General features: G+C 37.0%; 1 protein-coding gene across 2 annotated transcripts in view; it reads right to left on the reverse strand.

Moving 5' to 3' along the window:
- The window catches only part of LOC127456106 (protein FAM214A-like), a 56,171-nt gene extending 37,391 nt beyond the window's left edge, over positions 1-18,780 (reverse strand). For both annotated transcript variants that reach the window (XM_051724437.1, XM_051724436.1), the window contains exon 1: positions 18,136-18,780. In XM_051724437.1, the coding sequence (XP_051580397.1) occupies positions 18,136-18,247 (112 nt within the window). In that variant the 5' untranslated portion in view covers positions 18,248-18,780. The remainder of the gene's footprint in view (positions 1-18,135) is intronic.
- Positions 18,781-24,509: the final 5,729 nt, after the last annotated feature.

A 24,509-nucleotide genomic window follows, 5' to 3' on the forward strand; every position in this document is an offset into this window, starting at 1 on the left:
TTTATTTAAAGAAATTTGTGAATAGAACCTTTTTGGCATAAAGGGTTCTTTGGAGCTGTGTAATGAACCCTAGGGTTCTATATAGAACCCCAAAGAACCTTTTATTCTAAGATTGTGGAATTAAATTATTACATTTACATTAAGTCATTCAGCAGACGCTTTTTTCCAAAACAACTTACAAATGAGGAATTAGTTCTGCTTCTCACACAAAGCTATCATATGACTACAAAACACTTTGAATATAATGCACAAGTTGCATATACTACTTTTATGTTGCTGTTTTGTCTTTTTTAGAGCTTCATTTTCATCCTATGGAAAACAGCAAAGATTTTTCATTTCTGAGGGAACTATACCTTTAAATGAGACTGGGTAGTGTAGGACTTCAGGTTAACTATAGAACAGGGCATAAAATAGTAAAGAACTAATCTAATATTAAACCACAGAGGAGGCTCGGTCAAAGGACTATGGTACACGTGTCAAAAACACAAACTATTATCAAACCATCTGAATGATACCTCCATATTGCTGCTTTATCATCCATCACTACACACGAGTGTGTGTGTGTACATATTCCACATAACACTCATGAATTTTGCAGCTTGTTCAATTTACTTTATTAAAATTTATACATTTGCCATTAAAAAGTGTAATTGCAAATGTTATTTGTCATTGTGGACTCATACACGCAGTGTTAACACTTTCGCACATGCGATCAAACTGGTGTGCCCAGATCAAACTGGGCTCAGACGTGTATGATTAAACCAGTGTGATCTGCATTGTTACTGCTGTTTACCAGCCAAAGAGGGACTGAAGCGGTTGTCATAATGAACCAGCTGCTCAAACAGTCTTTTCAACATCAAAATATCTTTACTTTTATGTTACAAAATTCAAACATAAACATTTAAAGCCGTTACCGTTGGAGCGCACTCTTTTGATGCACCGATGCGGTCATGTTTTCTGACGTCAAACAAAGAATATACAAACTAGTCAGTCCACTTGATCCTTCTTCCATTCCATCCATCACTCATTCTCACCACTTCCGGTGCTGGAAAACTGGAAGGGCTAATTGTTTTAAAACTTACGCTTCTATCATGAACTCAGAATACTATTTACATTGCATGTAAACAATATGGCGGCACGCATAGCCATCAAGCACATTCACGATCACATCTTATCTATCATAATCAATCATTATAAACATCTAAAAACCACATTATATGTTTGATAACATATAATCTGACCTTCAGTGCACCTGCTGTGAAGTGTAAGGTAAGATTTTTTTTATTACAGTGCACATTAAAAAACTCATGCTGGGGGGCAGGGTCCGTCAGTACAGGAGAAACTCACGTGCGAAAAGGTTAAAGGGATAGTTCACCCAAAAATGAAAATTCTCTAATCCTTTGCTCACCCTCATGCCATCCCAGATGTATATGACTTCCTTTTTCCAGCAGAACACATTTGAAGAAAAATATCTCAGCTCAGTAGGTCCTTATAATGGAAGTGGATGGTAACATGAGTTTTGATGCTCCAAAAAGCAGAGACAATCAGAATTAATGTCATCCATACGACTCCAGTGGTTAAATGAATGTCTTATAAAGCGATACAATCATTTTTGGTGTGAAAAATTAACTATGAATAATCGCTTCCGTTAAGCAGTGGTATGCACGTTCACAAGAGGGCTGAGGTCACGCGGTCTCTCGTGTGATGTATTGGCATTGGAATGTTCGCGCATGAAGTGACGCACGCGCGTCATACCCGGAAGAGCAGCGCTGTTTACAACTGAGTAGGAGAAACGCTGTACAGACCGAACGGCGTAAACAAATTGAAGCAAATTTAAACAAAGATGTCAGAAGATTTTGATTTAAGAGGAGAAGAAGCAATACATAGCACAGCCATATTTATTTGAACCTGAGTACTCTGATCAGGAGCACAGGGAGATGGAGGAGGCAGGACCAACAAGCCTCAGAGAGACAGACAGCTCAGGAGACATGGTGGTGCACATGTAGGCAATGCCAGGCAATGTCAACAGAAGTAGAGAGCGTCTGCTGCAACGAATGGAATGCTGCCATCGCTGTAAAGACCTTGTGACCTCATAACTCTCGTGAACGTGCATACTGCTGCTTACTGGACATGATGATTTATAGTTAAAAAGTACTTAAATGTTTCTTTTTTCACACCAAAAGCGATCGTATCGCTTTATAAGACATTAATTTAACCACTGGAGTCGTAGGGATGACATTAATACTGATTGTCTGTGCTTTTTGGAGCATCAAAAATGTTGTTAACTTCCACTTCCATTATAAGGACCTAATGAGCTGAGATATTTTTCTATTTCTCTTCAAATGTGTTCTGCTGAAGAAAGGAAGTTATATACAGCTGAAGTCAAAAGTTTACATACACTTTAGCCAAATACATTTAAACTCAGTTTTTCACAATTCCTGACCTTTAATCATAGAAAACATTCCCTGTCTTAGGTCAGTTAGGATCACTATATTTTAAGAATGTGAAATGTCAGAATAATAGTAGAGAGAATGATTTATTTCAGCTTTTATTTCTTTCATCACATTCCCAGTGGATCAGAAGTTTACATACACATTTAGTATTTGGTAGCATTGCCTTTAAATTGTTTAACTTGGGTCAAACGTTTTGGGGAGCCTTCCACAAGCTTCTCACAATAAGTTTCTGGAATTTTGGCCCATTCCTCCAGACAGAACTGGTGTAACTGAGTCAGGTTTGTAGGCCTCCTTGCTCGCACACGCTTTTTCAGTTCTGCCCACATATTTTCTATCGGATTGAGGTCAGGGCTTTGTGATGGCCACTCCAATACCTTGACTTTGTTGTCTTTAAGCCATTTTGCCACAACTTTGGAGGTATGCTTGGTGTCATTGTCCATTTGGAAGACCCATTTGCAACAGAGCTTTAACATCCTGGCTGATGTCTTGAGATGTTGCTTCAATATATCCACATCATTTTCCTTCCTCATGATGCCATCTATTTTGTGAAGTGCACCAGTCCCTCCTGCAGCAAAGCACCCCCACAACATGATGCTGCCGCCACCATACTTCACGGTTGGGATGGTGTTCTTTGGCTTGTAAGCTTCACCCTTTTACCTCCAAACATAATGATGGTCATTATAACCAAACAGTTACATTTTTGTTTCAATAGACCAGAAGATCATTGTCCCCATGTGCACTTGCAAACTGTAGTCTGGCTTTTTTATGGTGGATCTGGAGCAGTGGCTTCTTCCTTGCTGAGCAGCCTATCAGGCTATGTCTATATAGGACTCGTTTTACTGTGGATATAGATACTTGTCTACCTGTTTCCTCCAGCATCTTCACAAGGTCCTTTGCTGTTGTTCTGGGATTGATCTGCACTTTTTGCACCAAAATACGTTCATCTCTTGGAGACAAAATGCATCTCCTTTCTGAGCGATATGATGGCTGCAAGGTCCCATGGTGTTTACACTTGCGTACTATTATTTGTACAGATGAACGTGGTACCTTCAGGCATTTGGAAATTCCTCCCAAGGATGAACCAGGCTTGTGGAGGTCCACAATTTTTTTCTGAGGTCTTGGCTGATTCCTTTTGATTTTCCCATGATGTCAAGCAAAGAGGCACTGAGTTTGAAGTTAAGCTTTAATATACATCCACAGTTACACCTCCAATTCAGTACACCTCCTATCAGAAGCTAATTGGCTAATTGCCTAAAGGCTTGACATCATTTTCTGGAGACATTCATTTTCCAAGCTGTTTAAAGGCACAGTTAACTTAGTGTATGTAAACTTCTGACCCACTGGAATTGTGATATAGTCAATTAAAAGTGAAACAATCTGTCTGTAAACAATTGTTGGAAAAATTACTCATGTCATGCACAAAGTAGATGTCCTAAATGATTTGCCAAAACTATAGTTTGCTAATATTAAAGTGGAGTGGTTATAAAATTAGTTTTAATGACTTCAACCTAAGTGTGTGTAAACTTCTGACTTCAACTGTACATCTGGGATGGCATGAGGGCGAGTAAATGATGAGAGAATTAAAATTTTTGTGTGAATTATTTCTTTAATGACACACACTTACACAGAAGAGCCCCGTGTCACACCAGAGATGATGGAATTAAGAAACACAGAATCTCAAGTGAGCTTTGGATAAAAGCATCTGCCAAATGAATAAATGAAAATAAGGCCTCTTGAGTTTCATCAGACAGCCTTAAAATTACATGTGAAAACTAAGAATTTTGGACAAATATTTCACTATTGCATAATATAACGTAATATAATTTTACCTCGTGCGGCCCCTTGTCCACATGCGTGGACATTGTATTATGGCTTCGCTATATGCAACACATAATTTAATTTTCATTTAATTTAATTGGTTTCTTTTTTTCTTTTCTTTTTTATTGATTTGGAGTTACAAATGACTAAGACATTTTCATGACAGGTTTCATGAGAATCAATCAACGAGTATTTTTGAAAGCCTTAATTTTCGGTGGTGGAAAGCAAAATCAATGCGTTTTCAAACGAAATTTCAAATGTACTACTGTGGACGTGGCTTAATGTGCACATGTCATATGAACGACTTTTGTGATACTTTTTTTGTCATTTTTGGTGTCAGATAGCAATGCCATAGTACTCTGATATATGCTAGTACTGAATAATTAGCATACCATTTTTATGTATCTGGTTTTTTCTAGTGAAGTCTGAACAGGAATTGAAGTTTTTGCTGTAAATACAACAAAGGGGACATAAATGTGAATTGCCTAACAATTGAATTTTCAATCAAACTGTAATCCTCCTCTTAACAGTTTCTCCCACAAGATAAAATTATTTTATCTGAAATAGAAAGTACTGATTTTTCATCATACATATCAACATTCCCTCACAGGAGTAAATTGTTGCTGTAGACAGCGTTTGAATTATAACACACAGCACTTGTGTACTGTATACTGATATGGGTCACTAATCGTGTCATCAAAGAAATCAAGTGTGAAAAACAGATATGTAACAGGCTGTTACACAACTTGCCTTTTCTTGCATTAGTCCTTGCCATTGTGTCAAGATAACGTATATATGCACCTGAACATGTGTCCTAGAATTCCCATCCCATGAGGAAAAACTGACTCAGGCATCTAGAGCTGGGACTAATTCAAGTCTCAATTCATTGACCTTGGCTCAGGAGTTGCAGCTACATTAGTTGTCCAAAGAGGCACTGCACTTACAGACAAAATTAATATCTTCTCAGTAAATTTTGGGTGTCTTATTATCTAATACGGCATGGAAGGATGTAAAGAGATGTTTTAAACTTAGAGATGAATTTCAGGATGTGTCGGTTAACCTCAGACTTTCTCTTAGTATGCTTTAACAGTTTTACTCCCCACCCCCCGTCCGCTGTTCTTGTTCACGCTAACTAATTTCAAATACGAGCAGCAGAGATGCAGCAGACGGTGGAAAATCTTATCGCAAACCAATGATGTTTACTAAAACACAATCACTGAGCTGAAAAAAAAAAAATGTATCTGCACAGCTTTTCAAAATATTACTCCATTTCAATGCAGATTTTTGCCTTGTTTTTGAGGTTGAGAGCTCTTAAAGACCTCATGAAACCAAAATTGGAGTTGTGTGACTTTACGTTCATATGCGTTAGCTCTGAGGCCCTCGATATGCTAGTTTAGCAGTATGCAGTGATAAACACTGTATCAGAGCCTTGTATGGGGAGCATACAAGGTTAGCATAGAATAGCATAACGCAGCGGTCTCGTAGACATTCTATGGGCAGTACACTGGTGAGAAGACAAAAAGTTTTTTTTAAATGGATGTCTATGGTGGAGATGCTTCAGTGTGCTGAATAAACTGCTTTTGTGACTACATGTCTGCTAATCTTCAACATGTTTTACTATAAATAATCCTTTGAGTGAACCATGTGTGGCGATTACTATGGAAAAATTGCTACTTTATAAGAGAAGTCACAGACGATTTTGTGGCAGGTCAGTGTCAGTTTACAGCTCTCCCCATTCATTTGTATTGTATCCGCAAACGGTGACTTACTGTCGTAACGCTAGTTGACCGTTACACTTTCTCCCGTGGTAAAAATGCGGAGTTTGTTATCTCAGTATTAACAATCTCTGATTACATCATATTACTTCCTGTCAGAAGTTTTGCTGCTAAAGTCGGTCTGTGCTTACTGAAATTCGAATCACTGCCCCCAGTTGCCGAAGCTGGAAGTGTTGCTGAATGTAAAGGCAGGTGTGAGCTCCAGTTTCCAGGAGAAATGTCCACAGATTGGCAGCAAAAGCAAGTTGTTTTTAGTTGAAAATGATAATAATTTATGCAATACAGTCATTGGATTGCATATGTTTTTAACCCTACTCCCTAACCCAAACCCCAACCCTAAACCTAACCGTCAGTAAAGTAAAAATGTAATTTTAGAGTCAAAATGCAACACGACTACTTCCTACTGGTTCCCTCAGGACCAGAACCCATGTCTTGGAGGTTGTTTGCGCAACGTGCTTATAGTAGTGCAATCGGAAAAGGTGATCTTGGTTGAATGGATGAAAAAATATGTGACGGGTGATGCCGCTTGGCTGTATGGGGTTGATTTCAGGGTACATGAACTTTTGGAGGCTACATGCAACTTCCCGTGTGATCATGCTGACTGTACACAATGTACATCATATTTACTAGAGGTCGACCGATAGTGAATTTTGCTGATACCGATAACTAAGATGGTGGAAAAGGCCGATAAGCGATTAATCAGCTGATAGTTTTTAAAATTGATTCATAGAATGTTAAAAAGAAGATTGGGTGCACAACATGGGACTTTTAACACTAAAGAAGCCTGAAACAAACTGGGGACTCTTATTTTGAAATAATGGAGATTTAGCTCCATTACAATGCTCTATTTTAAATATTTTCCAAATTAAGCTTTTTATAGCCTATATATTATTATTATTATTCTCAACATATGAAAGTTTGAGACACAATGTATGTGCTGGCGAGAGATGTTTCAATATAGTCAAATTTTTCTTTGCATGCCCTCACTTCAATTTAAAAAACGCAATTAATCAAAGAAACACAGAGGAATAAAACAAACTATTGGCATAAACTTTCGCTAGCTGATAGTTCCAAAAAAGCAACTATTGGCATCGATTAATCGGTAAAACCGATATATTGGTCTACCTCTATTATATACTGCAGAAATAGTATGATTGTTATGGTAACATGCTATTTTAACCATAGCAATGCTTTTACTTGAACGATCCTGATATTGATTCTTCAAAATCGCAAGATTAATCTTTTCCTAAATGTGAAACCCTCTATAATGCAAGTAAATTACTCACATATAAGACCAAATTTTGCACAATGTGACTAAAAATGTCTCTGATTAAACACTGGCTGGTAAATCTTCAGATTCACTCACCAGTGATTGAGCAGTATTGTGGCGAAGAAGTTCCTTTCACTGCATGTTGAGAGTAAACGTTTGGTTTGACTCATTCCATTTGTCATTGAATAATGCCTCTTTTTATTCCCTTTCTGTTCTTTAAAGTCAATTGTTGATCAAAAGCAAAAAATAAATAAAATGTTATTGTTAAAGTGACAGTACTGTTTTAGCGCTTGTTCTACAAATCAATGTAAATACTTGCAAACAGTACCAATTATGCATGTAAACAATAAACATGTAACAAAATGTATAAATGCAACAGAATTTATGCCTTTTTTAAGAAATCATATTTTGGATGGAACATGGAATTATGGAATGACCAAAATGATGAAAACTAATGATAAAATAAAATGCGTAAAATTAATATTTTCATAACATACCAAGTTAGAAGGTCCCCTGCATAATTAACATTAGCTGAGAATTTATTTTATATGTAAGCAAAATGGACATGATAACAGAAATATACCCAAATGAATCGGAATCAAATCGGAATAGAATCGAATCGGGATATCTGTATCAATACCTAGCCCTAATTAAAAAGCAGTGCAGGTCGGAAACCATAGCAGATATAACATGATGTGCCTCCAGTTAGTCAACCATGCAATGGGGAGCATGATGCTTCATGTGTCCTCGAAAAGGACTACATCGAAAAATCTTTGTAATTATGATGAAATGCAAAACACAAGACATGATGCCATTACAAACTGCAATAAGATGGCACTCGTTAAATTTGCATAGCAGCTCTACTGCCGCTAAATTTCTGCTAGCTAGAGATACTAGTACAGTGGTAGTGCTCAGGTGTGATCGAGTTGTGTTAGGTATACAGCTTGTACACGCACCAATAATAGAAACGCCCACAGCGAGTGATTACACCAACAGAGAGAAAAGCTACAGGTCCAGATGGCCCCCTCTCTTCATGCTGGGTCTACTGTGTGTGCAGCTATGGGCTGATCTAGGAACAGTTTTGCCTGTCCTGAACCTGCCCTTAACCATGTGGTGAGGTTGATGTGAACTGATTGCAGCTCTGTTTCCAGCACAAAGTCACAGTGGTAGTCATGAAAGATCACAGCTACACAGGAACTGATGTCATCATACTGCCTGCCTTCCAGCTGTAAGAGCAAATGGTCATGTGAGAGACAGATTACATAAATCAACCGACTTTTTCCACACTCCATAGACATGTACTGTGGAGGACAGCATCATAGAGCCTGTCAGTTTAAACCCTTTAAAAAGGGCAATGGCTCAGAGAAACAATAATGACAGGTAGAAATGTGCCATTTCTCATGAAATCTGTCAAAAACATGTCCGGGTCATTTTTCACCCCAAAAAGATAGAAAGTGAAGCCTATTTTTAAGACTATTAAGATTGGTTGCATTGTTACATTATTTTCATGACAATTAAGCACACCTCCCTCCTAGTACTGTAATGCAACAAGACATTTTTTGAAATTTTAAGGTATTTATGCATCATGGCAGTATTCGTTGTACTGCCTTTAATTATTCTGATTTAAAAAATATATAAGAATTGCCAGATTTTAACTGTAACACATAATAATAGAACATTTAATATTTAATAATGTTGACTAATGTTTAAGTTTGTCACCTTATCTTTCTTAAATTGCTTGAACAGAGAGTTAAGAATAGCGTCTTGAATCCATATTTCATGAAAACGTTTATAATTTCAAAAGAAATAATAGAATTATAAAAAAAAAAACTATTCTTAGTCTTCCTTTGCTATGAAGGGAACAGAAATTGCTACTAGAGTTTAAAATAAATCAAATCTCAAAGTAGTTTATTGTACAATCAAAATTACAATAATAACCAGAAAAATGTGGTTCATAGCGCAGAACCTTTAACTATAAAAAGTAGTTTACTGCGAAAATCTATATTATGTTTTACAAAACAATGCAATAGGTTAACTATTGTTAAAATAAATTTTGAACCAACACATTTGATTACATTTTACTGGAATATTCTTTTTGTGTGTGTGTTTTATATCAGTTATGTTCACTGGGGTGTTTTATGTTGCATTTTATGTTGTTAAGTTAATGTTTGTTGCATTATTTTTGTGTCACATGTGTTACCCTAATGGTGTTTTGTGTTCATGAGAGTGACACTATGCACCATCTACACATATTTATTTGCAATTGCTCCTCGAAGACCCACACTTGATGAACTTCCATGTTTTCATCTTGTTGTTCTACCACCTGTTAACAGTACATTTAGAAGAGCAAAGCTGTTTTTTTTTTTTTTTTTTGGTCCTAGCAGGCTGGTATATTAACATAATATAATTTAATGATGAATATGGTAGTGCACTAAAATGACATTCCATAATGCCTGCTTAAAGGTGCTTTATGTAATATTTTTACTGTACTGAATCATAAAATAACCATAATATGTCATTAGACAATTAGGAAACATGCTAAGTTGAAATACAGGCTTCTCCGATAACAATGCTACAGCCAGTATATTCTTCTTTGAAGTTTCCATTCCAGGCAGGAATTTCTGTTTATGTTTTGGCCTGTGTGATCCCACCTACTGCCCACTCACCAATAGTATTTAGACACCGCCGGGTTGCCAGATTTGAAAAAGTTTGCAGGCTAACAACACTGTGTGCTGCAGCCATGGAAGCCAGCAAATGAACTGGATCAGAGATAACAGATTCCACCCGACCTAAAAAGCCTCACCATCCGTCTAAAAACCACCATGACCAGAGGCGTAGTAAATCAAGGATAAATACTGGAGATGCCTTTGGAAGATGGAGACAGCATAAACCCCAGAAATCCTTTAAATCGGACGCTGAGTTGGCTAATTCTGGCAACCCGCATGAGCTTCGAGTCTGGGGCGGGGCAGACAACTCTCCAATATTCTGAATTTGGACTGCAGTACCCATTTCAAATGCTTGTTGTCAATCTTACATATAGCACCTTTAAATATTGTCACTTTCTTTTTTTTTTTTTTTTTCAGTCTATTATAAATAAAAATCTGCCCCTTCTCTGCATATTTCGGCCCTTTTGTGGCCCCCTCTTTAAAAACAAATCCTAGAAATACCATTGCATTACGATAATGAGAACTAGAGTAGAAGATGTGCTTAACTGATCTGAAAATAATGTCACAATGCAAAAAATATTAATGGTCTTCTTAATAGCCTTCATTCATCTGCCAAATATATATCCTCATTTCTTTTGATGTTGGGGTGAAATGTGACCTGGACACATGTCCTTGACAGATTTCATGAGATTCACTTTTCTAGATTTGCTGTTTATATATTGGCTTCAAGCAAAACCCGAAAACTGCACCAAAAAGCTTTTCAAACAATACTGAATGTTCTTAGGAAGGATTTTAAACCTGGTTGGTGATGAGCTCTGAATTGATGACAAAACCCAGAGCAAACAATGTTCAAACTAGCAACCACTAACACCTAATTTCCCTTTGCTTAGGGTGTATACACTACACACGTCCCTGCACCGCCCAGCTCAAGTGAAACAGTGTCATAACAAACAGCTGTTCAACACCCCAAACTCTCTCAGCTGACTCCTGCAGGCCTGCTCAAACTTGTTATACCAGAACCCTGATGAGATATGACATCATCTCTCAGTGGAACCTGTTTCCACATGGCCTTTACAACAAAGAACTCCTGGATCTACAAGAAGAGTTTCATCTCATGACATCATGGACAATCACGTTTTCTTTCACATAAAAGACTGAATCATTCTATGGGCAGTACGCGAATAGTTGCCATTAAACGCTCATAATAGCAAGAATGTGTTTTTAATTACGATAAAGACAGATATCCAACATTTTCTCTCAGCCAAGTGCTATCAAATCAAACTAGGGACATGCAAAACTACATATTTTCAAAATATCCTTGGTGTATTGCCTGAAGGACTAATCAACTAAAGGCAAGGGTATCATTTGGTTTTCTACGTGCCAAAGTATACTTCAAAGCATGCACGTTACAACTGCTTTGTGAAACTCTTTGGCACACTCAACACTAGGCGCATATGCGCAGACTGTCCGCATATCTAGAAAAACTAGGCTACACGAGGACAATCTCTGCGTACTCTGCTTTTTGTGACTAAGTTTCGGGTTCACCTGACCTCAGTTGGACACAAGAGATAGGCTGATATCAGGGCTGGGTGGCATATTGACGTTTTAAGGTATATCGCTATATTTTTAAATGAGATATAGGATGAAACAATACCGTTTATATTGCTATAGTTTGATGTTGCGTTACACAACCCCGTTTCTTCCGTAAAGCCATGCCGTGTTTGCATCTCTCCTCTCTCACACTCTCTGTGCAACCCCGCCCCCACTCCCCCTCTGCGTCTGTGTGCAAACCCGGCCCCGCCCCACTCGCTCACAAGTTCTCCCGCAACATGGCAGGAGACACAGTGCCGGTTCACACTGCCGAAGAAGACCTGGTTAGTAAAAAGAAAAACAATGGTTCAATTATTTGGAGATGGTCTGGATTTAAAAGATCAGATGAGCTGCTTGACTGACAGGCGGCTTGTGTGTGTGCGGCGCGCTTTACATGTGCGTGTGCTCAGAAAATGCTTGTGCCTAAATGGTCAAATACATTTCAAAATTCCGCCAAAATGCCCGTCTTGGTGAGGTGTTCATGTAAACACAGAGTGATGTCTAAACGTAAATATTAGGAGAAAAGCTGATTTTATCTAAATGTATGACTTGTAAGTTTAAATGTAACCTAATAGACCTGTCGCTGTCTAGTGTATCCTTAATAATAATCAAACAACAATATCAAGAAAACAACAAAACCACTTACTGCTCTTGGCTGGATAACTTTACTAGTATAACTCTAGTATAATGGTGCGTTCACATACAACGTGAAGAAAATTTTCGCCACGCATTGCTCGCGCGAGTTTGACCGCTGGATTATACATTTGTGTTTAAACTTGCGTTCACGCAAGTAACGCAAACCCGCAAGTATTCCCCCTTCTCTTCCAGAAAAGGACAGGAGGAGGGGCTTCTACGACAACTTATCTTTCCGCCATCAACCATGGCCGATATCACAATGATTGCTGCTCTGTATCTGTTGTGGAAGTCCCAGATACGCCGGAAAACCAAACACAATAACTTGGTTCATAGTGAAGTACAACCAATAGCTGGAATCAAGTAGACGCGCATATTTTCAGAACTTACCAGGTAGTCCAACTTCCTCGCTCACTTTCCTACAAGCAATGTCTTTTTTCATCCGGTCTCTGTACATGTATGATGTTGTGTCATACAATTCTGGGTGCCCACAAACCGCTACAACAATTTATTCATCCATTTTTCCAGATTTCTTCTGCTACTACGTCAGTATGTCAGTGACATCCGTACAATCTCAATGCTTTCGTGTTGAAGGCTGAACCTGAAGGCTTTCGCGACAATGCGTCATGCGAATTTCTCGCTCAAGTTGAAAAATTTCAACTTGCGCGAATGAAGCGATTTCGCGTGTTCAAGTCGCATCATTCGCGCCGCCTGGCGCAAATTCGCGTCTATTCGCATCTTTGCATTGACTTTGTATGTAATCGCATCATGCAAAACGCTCGCTTCGTGTTGTATGTGAACGCACCATAAAAGTATTAAAGTATTATTCATACAGGGAAGACCAGTAGTAGTTTATATCAAATTCATTCTGAATGTTTAATTGAATACTAAATACTGTTTGAATTTTTAAAACTGTTAAAAAGCACTGTTTACTTAATTTGTATTTTTGTTTGGTCTATAGTGTTTTTTCAATTCATTGGTTTTCTTTTGTTATTTTATTACTGACTGTTTACTACTCTTAAATTTTATAATAAAGTTAATTATTGTTAGGCTATTATTTGTTGTGGCATTGAAGCTGGTATCAAAATTATCACATTTCACTAAAGATTACTGAAATGTTGGTATTTTGATAAATGCATATATTGTGTATGGTATCATGCTGAAATAACATGATGGAAAAGTAGATCTCATTCCTTAGAAGTGTGAGCACCCCTGCTATAAATGATGGTGATGGAGGCTTTCCTTTATTTGACTACCCTGTGTACATATAACATAAAATAACCTCCCCTATCCAGCGCAGTTCACATTTCTGTCCCAGAGAATCTAGTTGACTGCATAGGTATAATACTATTAGGTTGGCCATGTCGTAATTTTAGAAAACATACAACAGAAACTCAGACATGTTACTTGAGCATGAAACCAATACATGTCCTTTTTTTCCTCTGGACATGTAACTTTACTCGGACAACTGGATGACCAATTTAAATGTCGAGCCCTGCCGATTTATCAGTTTTATTATCGGTGCCGATAGTTGCTTTTTGGAACTATTGTTATCGGCAAAATTCTACGCCGATAGTTGTTGATAGTTTTTTCATCATTACGTCATTTCAAAATAAGAGTCCCCGGTGTGTTTCGGGCTTGTTTATACTTTAAAAAGTCCCGCATTATGCACCAAATCTTAATTTTTCTGGTTATTTTGGGGATTTTGGTTAAATAATAAACTGCATTTGGAATTGTATTAATTTAGGACTCCTTGTCTGTGCCCATCGCAGTAAGGAAAGACTAAGAAATGTTTTTGACGTACTATAAATTCATTTTAAAAACTATTGGCCGATTAATCGGTTATCAGCCTTTATCATCAACTTAGTTATCGGTATCTGCAAAATCCACTATAGTTGCGTTCGAAAAAAGCTAGATGGAGCATAACGGAATCTAACAGAAAACAAGCATCTCGAGATGACACTAGAATATAAGTATTTGAATCTGAATTTATTTCAATTCTAGATGTGACAATTAACAACATTTTTGTGGCAAACTATTAATTCTTCTCCCTGCCCAGTAGGTGGCAATATGCACAAAGAATGTGAATCGCCAAAAACTAAAGAAGAACGTGAAAGTAAAAGTGAAAGTAGAGATTTAGATATTGATCTGTTTCTCACCCACACTTATATTGCTTCTGAAGATATGGATTTAACCATTGGAGTCATATGGATTACTTTTATGCTCCTTTTATGTGTTTTTTTGGACCTTTAAAGTTCTGGCCACCATTTACTTGCATTGTGAGGACCTATAGAGCTGAGATATTCTTCTAAAAATCTTCGTTTGTGTTCAGCAGAAGAAAGAAAGTCATACACATCTGGGATGGCATGAGGGTAAGTAAATATTGAAAGAATTTAAATTCTTTAATAAAATAAAATTTTAAAGACCTATTTTATTAATTTAATTTTGTTAAACATAGCACAATTCAATTTGATGGAATTTTTGTTATGAAACTGAAATTCATGAATCTTAAAAATAGGTAAAAATATTATTTTGGGCAAAAACACTTTTGAGAAATGGTTGAAAGCTGCATCTGAAAAGAGTCCAACCAAAGAACTTTATATAAAACGTTTTATAGAAGTTCATAGGGCATATTTCGAAACTGTATTTTTGCACCCTAGAAGGGCACTGCGGGAATGGAACACCACTCGAAGGGTCGTCCTAACAAAGTTAAAAAAAAATGTGTTGGGCCATCGTGATCCATCCCTAATCAAAACAGCTGAGCTGGATCAATAATGTTTAGCAAAGAAAAACCGTATTTGTTTACTATGTCTAACAAGAGATGTTTATTGGATTCAGCTCCCGCCGAATTGATTTTTAGTCCAAGGAAAGCCACATGATACTGTTACATGTCTGAGTTTATTGTGGGTCACCCAAGTGCCAGAAACAAGAGTTTTGTTTAACCCTTGTGTTGTGTTGAAATTTTTTTACCTAATCTGGCAAATTTCACGGTCAAAAATGACCGGCCTATTACAAATTGCTTAGAAATCTCTCATTATGCTATATTATGACCAAAAATGTTATTAGATCTTTTTGTCAACTTGTTTTCTTTCAATAAGCACAGGTTTTGTATTTCTTTTTGGAGCTTATTGATCGTAGGCCTCACTGACCTGAGTTTACGCACCTTCGTTTTTGAGTGGAAAAAAAGCATTATTTGTGGATAATTTTGGCAATATTAAATAAAATATGAAAAAATTCTGTACTATTTAGTACACAATTATGCTTTAATGTTTAACCAGGAAGTTTGTTTTAAAATGCTTTTATTTTGTACAAAATGGCACAAAGTCACAATTGTGGTGTTCCCGGTCAAAAATGACCGGCCACTGAAAATGAATAGGGGAGATCAAAAATAAGAGAAAAATTTAGTGTTCAGGAGCATGTTCATCATGTTCATTTTCACATATGTGCATGCAAACATAAAAACCTTGGACCTGTGCTCACGCACATACATGCACATGCCCACGAACACACACACACTCCCCGACCCCCCACCCCCGATAAGTTGTGATACTCTGTGTGAGCAAAGGCTGTATGTTTTAGTCCAATAGGATAACATTAACTAGCACTTTCAGGCAAAAGAAAATCCTCTTCGGGTCAAAATGACCGGAACACAACATGAGGATTAAAAACACTGGCACAGAACCCTTGAAATAAAAACTCTTAAAAGAAACACTCCAAATCATGTGGAAAGAGTTTAGAGCATTGTTTTAAGTTCTAGTAAAGAGGGAAGAAATCAAGACTTCTGGAAGTGAACAACCTGCTATTTCCATCATTGGAACAGTATGTTCCAAATAACAATAGCACGGAGGGGATGTCATATCTACTCTAAAACAGACTTCTAATGGCAATCAACTCTCACTCCATGAACCAAACCAAACCAGAGGTCTTTAATTCACAAAGAGAAATCCAACTGACTCTAAAGACACCAAATGATTGCAGACAATTTATTCTTTTTTTTAAAGTATGTTTTCGTACCAAATTTGTGTTGCAACTAAAACATATTGGCTGTTCAATGTTGTTTGTTGGCTTTTGTAAATTGACAGCTTTGGCTTCAGCAGTAGGGGCAAACCACAGTCACGGAGCCAAATTACAAGCAAACACAACTCCATCCTGTCCAAACATGTGATCTTAGAGAACCAAGAGTACAGCAGTTATGTACAGATGGTCTGGCAGATCCAAGATCATTTAGAAACAGTAGCTGTCTTAAAATATGCTGTTACAACTCACATTTCAGTGCTGAGGGTGCCCTCTGAGAACAACGTGCAATACATTTCTTACCTTTGTATCTGATGAAAGAGAGATAAGATTGTTTGTATGGGGGAGGGCAGGTAATGTCATGCAAATCCAGACTGAATGGCTGCTCAATAAAACAAGTTAAACTCTAGTCACTGTTTCAGCAGTATATTTAACTGAGTTATTCATCTGGTCTATTAAATCTTCAGAAATAAATTTCTGATATAATATTTTGGTTTTAAACCCAAGCCCAACCAAAAACCAACCTACACCTAACCAAGAAAAAAACTGTACCCAAGCAAAACAAACCTGTACCCAATAAAAACAAATCGGTACCCAAACAAAACAAACCCATACCAACAAAAAACAAACCTATACCCAAGCTAAACAAACCTGCACCAAAACAAACATGTGCCCAGCAGAAAACACATTTTACCAATAAAACTAACCAACAAAAAACGGTACCCAAGCAACCAATCCTGTACTCAAACTAAAAACCCTGTAACCAACAAACAACAAATCTTTACCTGACCAAAACAAGTGTGTACCCAGCAAAAACAAACCTGTGCCAAAACAAGCAAAGCCATATACACAACAAATTAATGTACCCAAAACAAAACAATCGCACACTCAGCAAAAAACAAACCTGTACCCAAGAAAAAAACACATACCCCACCCCCCATTTTTTTTTTTTTTTTTACCAAAACAAAAGACCCATACCCATTAAAAAACAAATCTGTGCCCAAACTAAACAAACCTGTCTCCAACAAACAAACCCATATACCCAAAAAAATAAAAAATCTGTACCCAAACAAAACAAATGCGTACCCACCATCTTTACCTGACCAAAACAAATCCATATAAAAAAAAAAACACGTGCTCAAGATAAACAAAGCCAAAACCTAACAAAAAACAAATCTGTATGACAAAAACAAATCTATACCATACAAAATACTAATAATAAAATCTGTGCCCAAGCTAAACAAGCATGTACCTAAACAAAACAACTGTGTACCTAGTGAAAAAACAAATCTTTAGAATGACCAAAACAAACTAATTACCAACAAAAAACAAACATGTAGCCAATTAAACAAACCCATACCCAACAATAAAAATATATATCAAAACAAAACAAACATGTGCCCAGCAAAAACCAATCTCAACCCCAAACCCAACAAAAACATCAACACATTCCAAAACATAGACACAACAGTGTGTGTGTGTGTGTGTGTGTGTGTAAAACATATCGACATGTTTAACTGCATTACACTGAATGTAGAGCACATTTTCTCATGCACTTATGAGAGTGGGCATTTAAAAACAGTGTGAATGTTAGTGTGCATGTCAGCGAATAGAAAACAAACACAACATGCAGGACACAAACACACACAGCTGATCCAATACGCTTTGTTCCCTCCAGAAAGCGGGAGAACGTGATGATGGCTGCTTACTAATGAATTCACAGCGCAAAAAAGAACGTTGCAATATATGAACATTGTGCAAAGCACATACGTGAAACAATTTGACAAAAACACACATTGCAGCGCTGTTACGTCACAACCACCATCCGCTCGCGGACTGATGGCAATCAAACACACTCATGTAATCAGACTCTCTTTCTTTGATAAAGTAAACGGTGTTTGTTTGGTTGGTTTTACCTCTGTCAGGCTTCATGCTGGACACAGACAATGTGATGCCTTCCAGGACGCCTGCGCTCCGTCTTCCGTCCTCGGATCTTTGTTGAGGCTTTAAAACTCGTCCCTTAGACATTGGTTAGCTATCGAGCTGGCGCACAGCCATTCGGATATCAATGATCTGAGGTGGTAAGATCAAATACGCTGCTGTATGCTAGTCTAGTCAATCAAAACACCAGCTCAATAGATGTCCGATGCCAGTCGCCTCATTGCAGCAGTGCCACTGATCAGCTCAAATGTAATGCCACTTGAGACACATATAAGACCCTCTGGATAATCATCACCAACCCCCCACGGACAGCTAGATCAGACTCTATCAAGGCACCAAAACATCATCTCCAGACTGGAGAACCGTTACGTGGCTATGATGAGTCTGATTTCGACCAAACAGAAGTGTCTCATAGCTCTAAAATCCCTTCTCGAGCACTCGATCATAAACTAACCGAATAAAAAAAGAAAACACTGAATGTCTCGTGAACCCGAGAGACTAGTTCAACAAACGATTTATATGAAAAGACTGGCAGAAAAAAAAAACAGCGATGACAAACCGCAAAACAGAAGTTGATCTGCATGGACAAAGCTCATGTTCTGTCTGCTTGTCAAAACAGATGCAGGAGGACAGCCTCTCAGTCATGTGTCCCAACAACGGCTCGCCCCGCCCCCAAGCCGTACGTCACTTCCGCCCCGCGGCACACACTTAGTTTGAGCACATTTAGCTTTATGTGGCCAACTTTTGTTCACATCATTTTTCAAGATTATAATGTCAATCCAAGTTAAGCTCAGCCAACTGCATTTGTGGCATAATATTGACTACCACAAAAAACTATTTGACTTGCCCCTCCTTTTCTTTAAAAAAGAACAATATAGATTACAGTGAGGCACTTACAATGGAAGTGAATGTGGTCAATCCGTAAACGTTAAAACACTCAGTATTTCAAAAGTTTAGCCACAAGACATAAACAATGTGTAAACATGATTTTAGAGTGAAAAAAATTGCTTATTAACCTTTTCTGTGTAAAGTTATATCCAATTTTACAACTTCGTTACCATGACGATGTAATGTCAACAAACCCTAAAATGACTGTAAAACTGACCATTTAAACAACTTTACAGCTCAAATAACACATGAGTTTTAACAGAATAATTAATATAAGTGCTTTTATAAAATTATAAGCTTCACATTTCTGTCTTTAAACCCTCCCAAAATTGTCCCCATTCACTTCCATTGTAAGTGCCTCACTGTAACACAGAAGTTTGCTTTTTTTTTATTTTATTTTTATAATTTTTTTTATTTAATTTAAAAAAGAGGGATGAGTCGAAAATGTTTTTTTGTGGTAATCAACATTATGTCAAAAATGCTGTCGATTGAGCTTAACTTGTATTGAATATAAAATATTCCTTTAATAAACCAAAACATTTTTGCTATAATTTGTCATATTACTGGAAGTTTCCATGGATGTTGGACACTTGTTGGCTGCTTTTTCCTCTCTAGTCACTCCATTGTTTAAATTGTTTAAAATAAACAATTAAATAAATACATAAACATTTAAAGCCATAGGCACAATTTATATTTATCTACGAAACTCATTTCCAGCATTTAATTGTTATTCTTTAAATTAAAAAAGATTTTAGGATTACAGTCAAGTGTGTCCAAATTTTTAACGGGTCAGTCGCCATTTTGATTTATATGTCCGTCCCAGTGGACCCTCAAACCTCATTACAAACACTGCACTGTCATTAGATAATGGCACTCAGGTCACCGCTGACTGATTAATTTACATGATTTCATGCATAAAAGAAGAACAAATGAATGCTCAAAGGATTAAACCAACCTTCATGGTTTTCCTTATATTTTACAGTCAGACTGAATCACAATTTATAAGTCTTATGATCTTTAATGTAGGCCAAAGTAGGCCAATATTTTAATCAGTTTATATTAATTAATTTTTGCAAACTCTCTCATGTGATTGAACACAATGTTGGCTCAAAAGCCCACCATTGAAATCATTTTTTGATTGCTATCCATAAAAAATATACACTACAACATAATAATAATGTCAGATTTGCATAACAGCTTGTGTTTGAAGTCCCTTTGTTTAACACAGACACAGGTTCAGTCTGTGACAGTAATGTAATGCCATCTAGTGGTCTTGTAGAGAAACATCTCACATTGTAGATATGAATGAATCACATGCTGTCCAATTTATAGTTGAATGTATGTCATAAAATGTGTTTATGTTTCTATTTTATATACGTTGTATTTTATTAACACATTATATACAACACAGTGATTGACAACTCAAAATCATGAAAATCCCAGGAGATCAGCAGTTACAGAAATACTCAAACCAGCCCATCTGGCACCAACAATCATGCCACGCTCCAAATCACTGAGATCACATTTTTCCCCCATTCTGATGGTTGATGTGAACATTAACTGAAGCTCCTGACCAGTATCTGCATGATTTTATGCAATGCACTGCTGCCACACAATTGGCTGTTTAGATAATCGCATGGATGATTGTTGGTGCCAGATGGGCTGGTTAGAGTATTTCTGTAACCGCTGATCTCCTGGGATTTTCACACACAACAGTCTCTAGAACTTACTCAGAATGGTGCCAAAAACAAAAAACATCCAGTGAGTGGCAGTTCTGTGGACGGAAATGCCTTGTTGATGAGAGAGGTCAACAGAGAATGTCCAGACTGGTTTGAGCTGACAAAGTCTACAGTAACTATAATCGCTTGGTATAATTGTGGTGAGAAGATTAGCATCTCTGATTGCTATTCTGAGATGCAGTTTGGCGCTGTTTTGGCGGCATGAGGGGGACCTACACAATGGTTTTAATGTTGTGGCTGATCAGTGTATATAAGAGTCCTCTGAACTCATGTAAACAGGACTGATCTCAAATCTCTTGCTTGTGAACACTGAAGCCACCAAGTGGCCCTTACGAGTAATACATCTGAAGATTACTTGAACCATAAAACGAGCGTAGTAAGATTTTGATAGAAATCCAGAAATATGTTTTCCAGTGTAGTATTTAATTGTTAAAAACAGTCAAAACTGTAATATTTCAAATGTTTATTAGTGTTTAAAAGCAAAAATCTATTTATCAATATTTTAAAATATTTATTTTATTTTATTTTATTTATTTTTTACCTGTGATGACAAAGCCCCATTTTCAGCAGCCATTACTCCTGTACTATAAAAACACAGTTATGTAATCATCATAAATATTTTTTTATAATATGCTAATGTACTACTCAAGAAAACATTTTTTAATAGCAGTTGAAAATGCTTGTGTTGGTTTATGAATTATGGAAATTGCAATACAATGTATTTTTCCAGTCGTTGATTAAGTGCACTTACATTTCTTGCAAGTCACTTTACACTTGCAAATAACATTTTTAAATGGCCATAAAGAAATAGAGCTGGGCGTTTTTTTCGATTCATTCGACTTTACGTTTTTGACACGATAATTTATTTTTTATTTTTTTTAAATCGTGGAATCGAGGTTTTGCATAAAATATTAGCAGACGCTTTATTTGGATACACCAGTGGCTGAATATAAAAGAGAAAAATAAATGTTCACAGCACTTGGCTTGGTGCCGCCCTCAATCTGATAAACTAAACGTGTGGAAATATGCTCCAACGTAACATATGTTAACAACATGGAGACCAATATAAAAGCCGGTAATATTTCCAGTACGACTGCACAGTGTGATTGTCGGTAGACTTCGTCCATCATGCATGTTTACACCGCATTAATCAAACAATAAATATGTTCTGTGTAAGTTGTGTAAGTCATGAAGCACTAAGCTACATTTTCTGAGATGTCAACAGAAATGCATGTGTTTATAATAAAGTGTTAGAACATATGTGACAGATATGGGGACGTCATATCAAATCATATAATGGATAGGCTATAAATGCGAGAATCATCTACATCGCCTTTTACCTTGACGATTCAGATTGCTTTTTCTGTGTCGTGTTTCAAATGTACTGCATTTATAGGCAACATTTAGGAAGCGAAGCGATCATTTTGACAAACAGCGATATTATTTCATTTTGCTGCTCTGCTCTGCTTTGCTAGAGGGCGCCACATGCTCACAGCACTGACTGACGTCATTATTTTTAAATGAGCTTTTTGATTCTTGCGTTTTCAACTACACTGAAATTTTTCTGATATTGGATTCTATCTGCAGGTGTTTATGGTTATACATACAAACTGACTGATATACTAAAAATACTTTCTAGATTAACATGACTATTTCTAGATATTGATTTCTAGACAAAGTTATTTTGTCGTTTTCTTATTTTATACTATTATTTCTGAACATCAGTGTTTGTTGTTTTAAATAAATTAGATTTTAATTTACTTTTATGCTGTTGACAACTTTCTGTGTTGCCCTTCTTCTTTTTTTTTTTTTTTTTTTTTTTTTGCATTTCTGTTACACACATTTGTTTTCTATAATGAAAAAAACTTAGATTTTTCTAACCAGGTTGCCTTGCATTCCATTTAAATACAATTATTGCCATCTGGAGCCATACATTCAGTCTGGGCTTAAATTGGCCTGCAAATGTCCAGCACATTTGCTAGTTTGTCAGTCTATTTTACTTCTTTTATGCTCCGACACCGTATTTGTTTGACACATTTCACACATTCTGGCTCCATTTCACGAGTATACTTGCTCAGAAACTTTTTTAAGTTCATTAGGCCCAAGGGCGTAGCCAGGAAATGACTTTTGATGCCTATTTAATTTCAATTTAACATCTAAAAGTGTAAGTGGAGATTTAGAGTAAAAAGGGACTTAAATATTGATCTGTTTCTCACCCACATCTATCATATTATGGATTACTTTTATGCTGCCTTTATGTGCTTTTTGGAGCTTCAAAGTTCTGGCCAACATTCACTTGCATTTTATGGACCTACAGAGCTGAAATATTCTTCTAAAAATATTCATTTGTATTCTGCAAAAGAAAGAAAGCCATGTTTCTGGAATGGTATGAGGGGGAGAAAATGATGAGAGAGTTTTCATTTTTGGGTAAACTATCCCATTAAATAAAAATAACTAGACAATGAATATAGAAATGAAGTAACTATATACAGTATATATATATATATATATATATATATATATATATATATATATATATATATACTGTACACACACACACACACACACACATATATATATATATATATATATATATATATATATATATACACTGTACATACACACACATACATATACATATTATATATATATATATATATATATATATATATATATATATATATACACATACATACTGTATATATATATATATATATATATATATATATATATATATATATATATATATATATATATATACACATACACTGTATTGCCAAAAGTATTCGCTCACCCATCCAAATAATTTAATTCAGGTGTTCCAATCACTTCCATGGCCACAGGTGTATAAAATGAAGCACCTAGGCATGCAGACTGCTTCTACAAACATTTGTGAAAGAATGGGCCGCTCTCAGGAGCTCAGTGAATTCCAGCGTGGTACTGTGATAGGATGCCACCTGTGCAACAAGTCCAGTCGTGAAATTTCCTCGCTACTAAATATTCCACAGTCAACTGTCAGTGGTATTATAACAAAGTGGAAGTGATTGGGAATGACAGCAACTCAGCCACGAAGTGGTAGGCCACGTAAAATGACAGAGCGGGGTCAGCGGATGCTGAGGCGCATAGTGCGCAGAGGTCGCCAACTTTCTGCAGAGTCAATCGCTACAGACCTCCAAAGTTCATGTGGCCTTCAGATTAGCTCAAGAACAGTGCATAGAGAGCTTCATGGAATGGGTTTCCATGGCCGAGCAGCTGCATCCAAGCCATACATCACCAAGTGCAATGCAAAGCGTCGGATGCAGTGGTGTAAAGCACGCCGCCACTGGACTCTAGTGCAGTGGAGACGCGTTCTCTGGAGTGACGAATCACGCTTCTCTATCTGGCAATCTGATGGACGAGTCTGGGTTTGGCGGGTGCCAGGAGAACGGTACTTGTCTGACTGCATTGTGCCAACTGTGAAGTTTGATGGAGGGGGGATTATGGTGTGGGGTTGTTTTTCAGGAGCTGGGCTTGGCCCCTTAGTTCCAGTGAAAGGAACTCTGAATGCTTCAGCATACCAAGATATTTTGGACAGTTCCATGCTCCCAACTTTGTGGGAACAGTTTGGGGATGGCCCCTTCCTGTTCCAACATGACTGCGCACCAGTGCACAAAGCAAGGTCCATAAAGACATGGATGAGCGAGTTTGGTGTGGAAGAACTTGACTGGCCTGCACAGAGTCCT

The sequence above is a fragment of the Myxocyprinus asiaticus genome, chromosome 18 (assembly GCF_019703515.2).
Source record: "Myxocyprinus asiaticus isolate MX2 ecotype Aquarium Trade chromosome 18, UBuf_Myxa_2, whole genome shotgun sequence".
Taxonomy (NCBI): Eukaryota; Metazoa; Chordata; class Actinopteri; order Cypriniformes; family Catostomidae; genus Myxocyprinus; species Myxocyprinus asiaticus.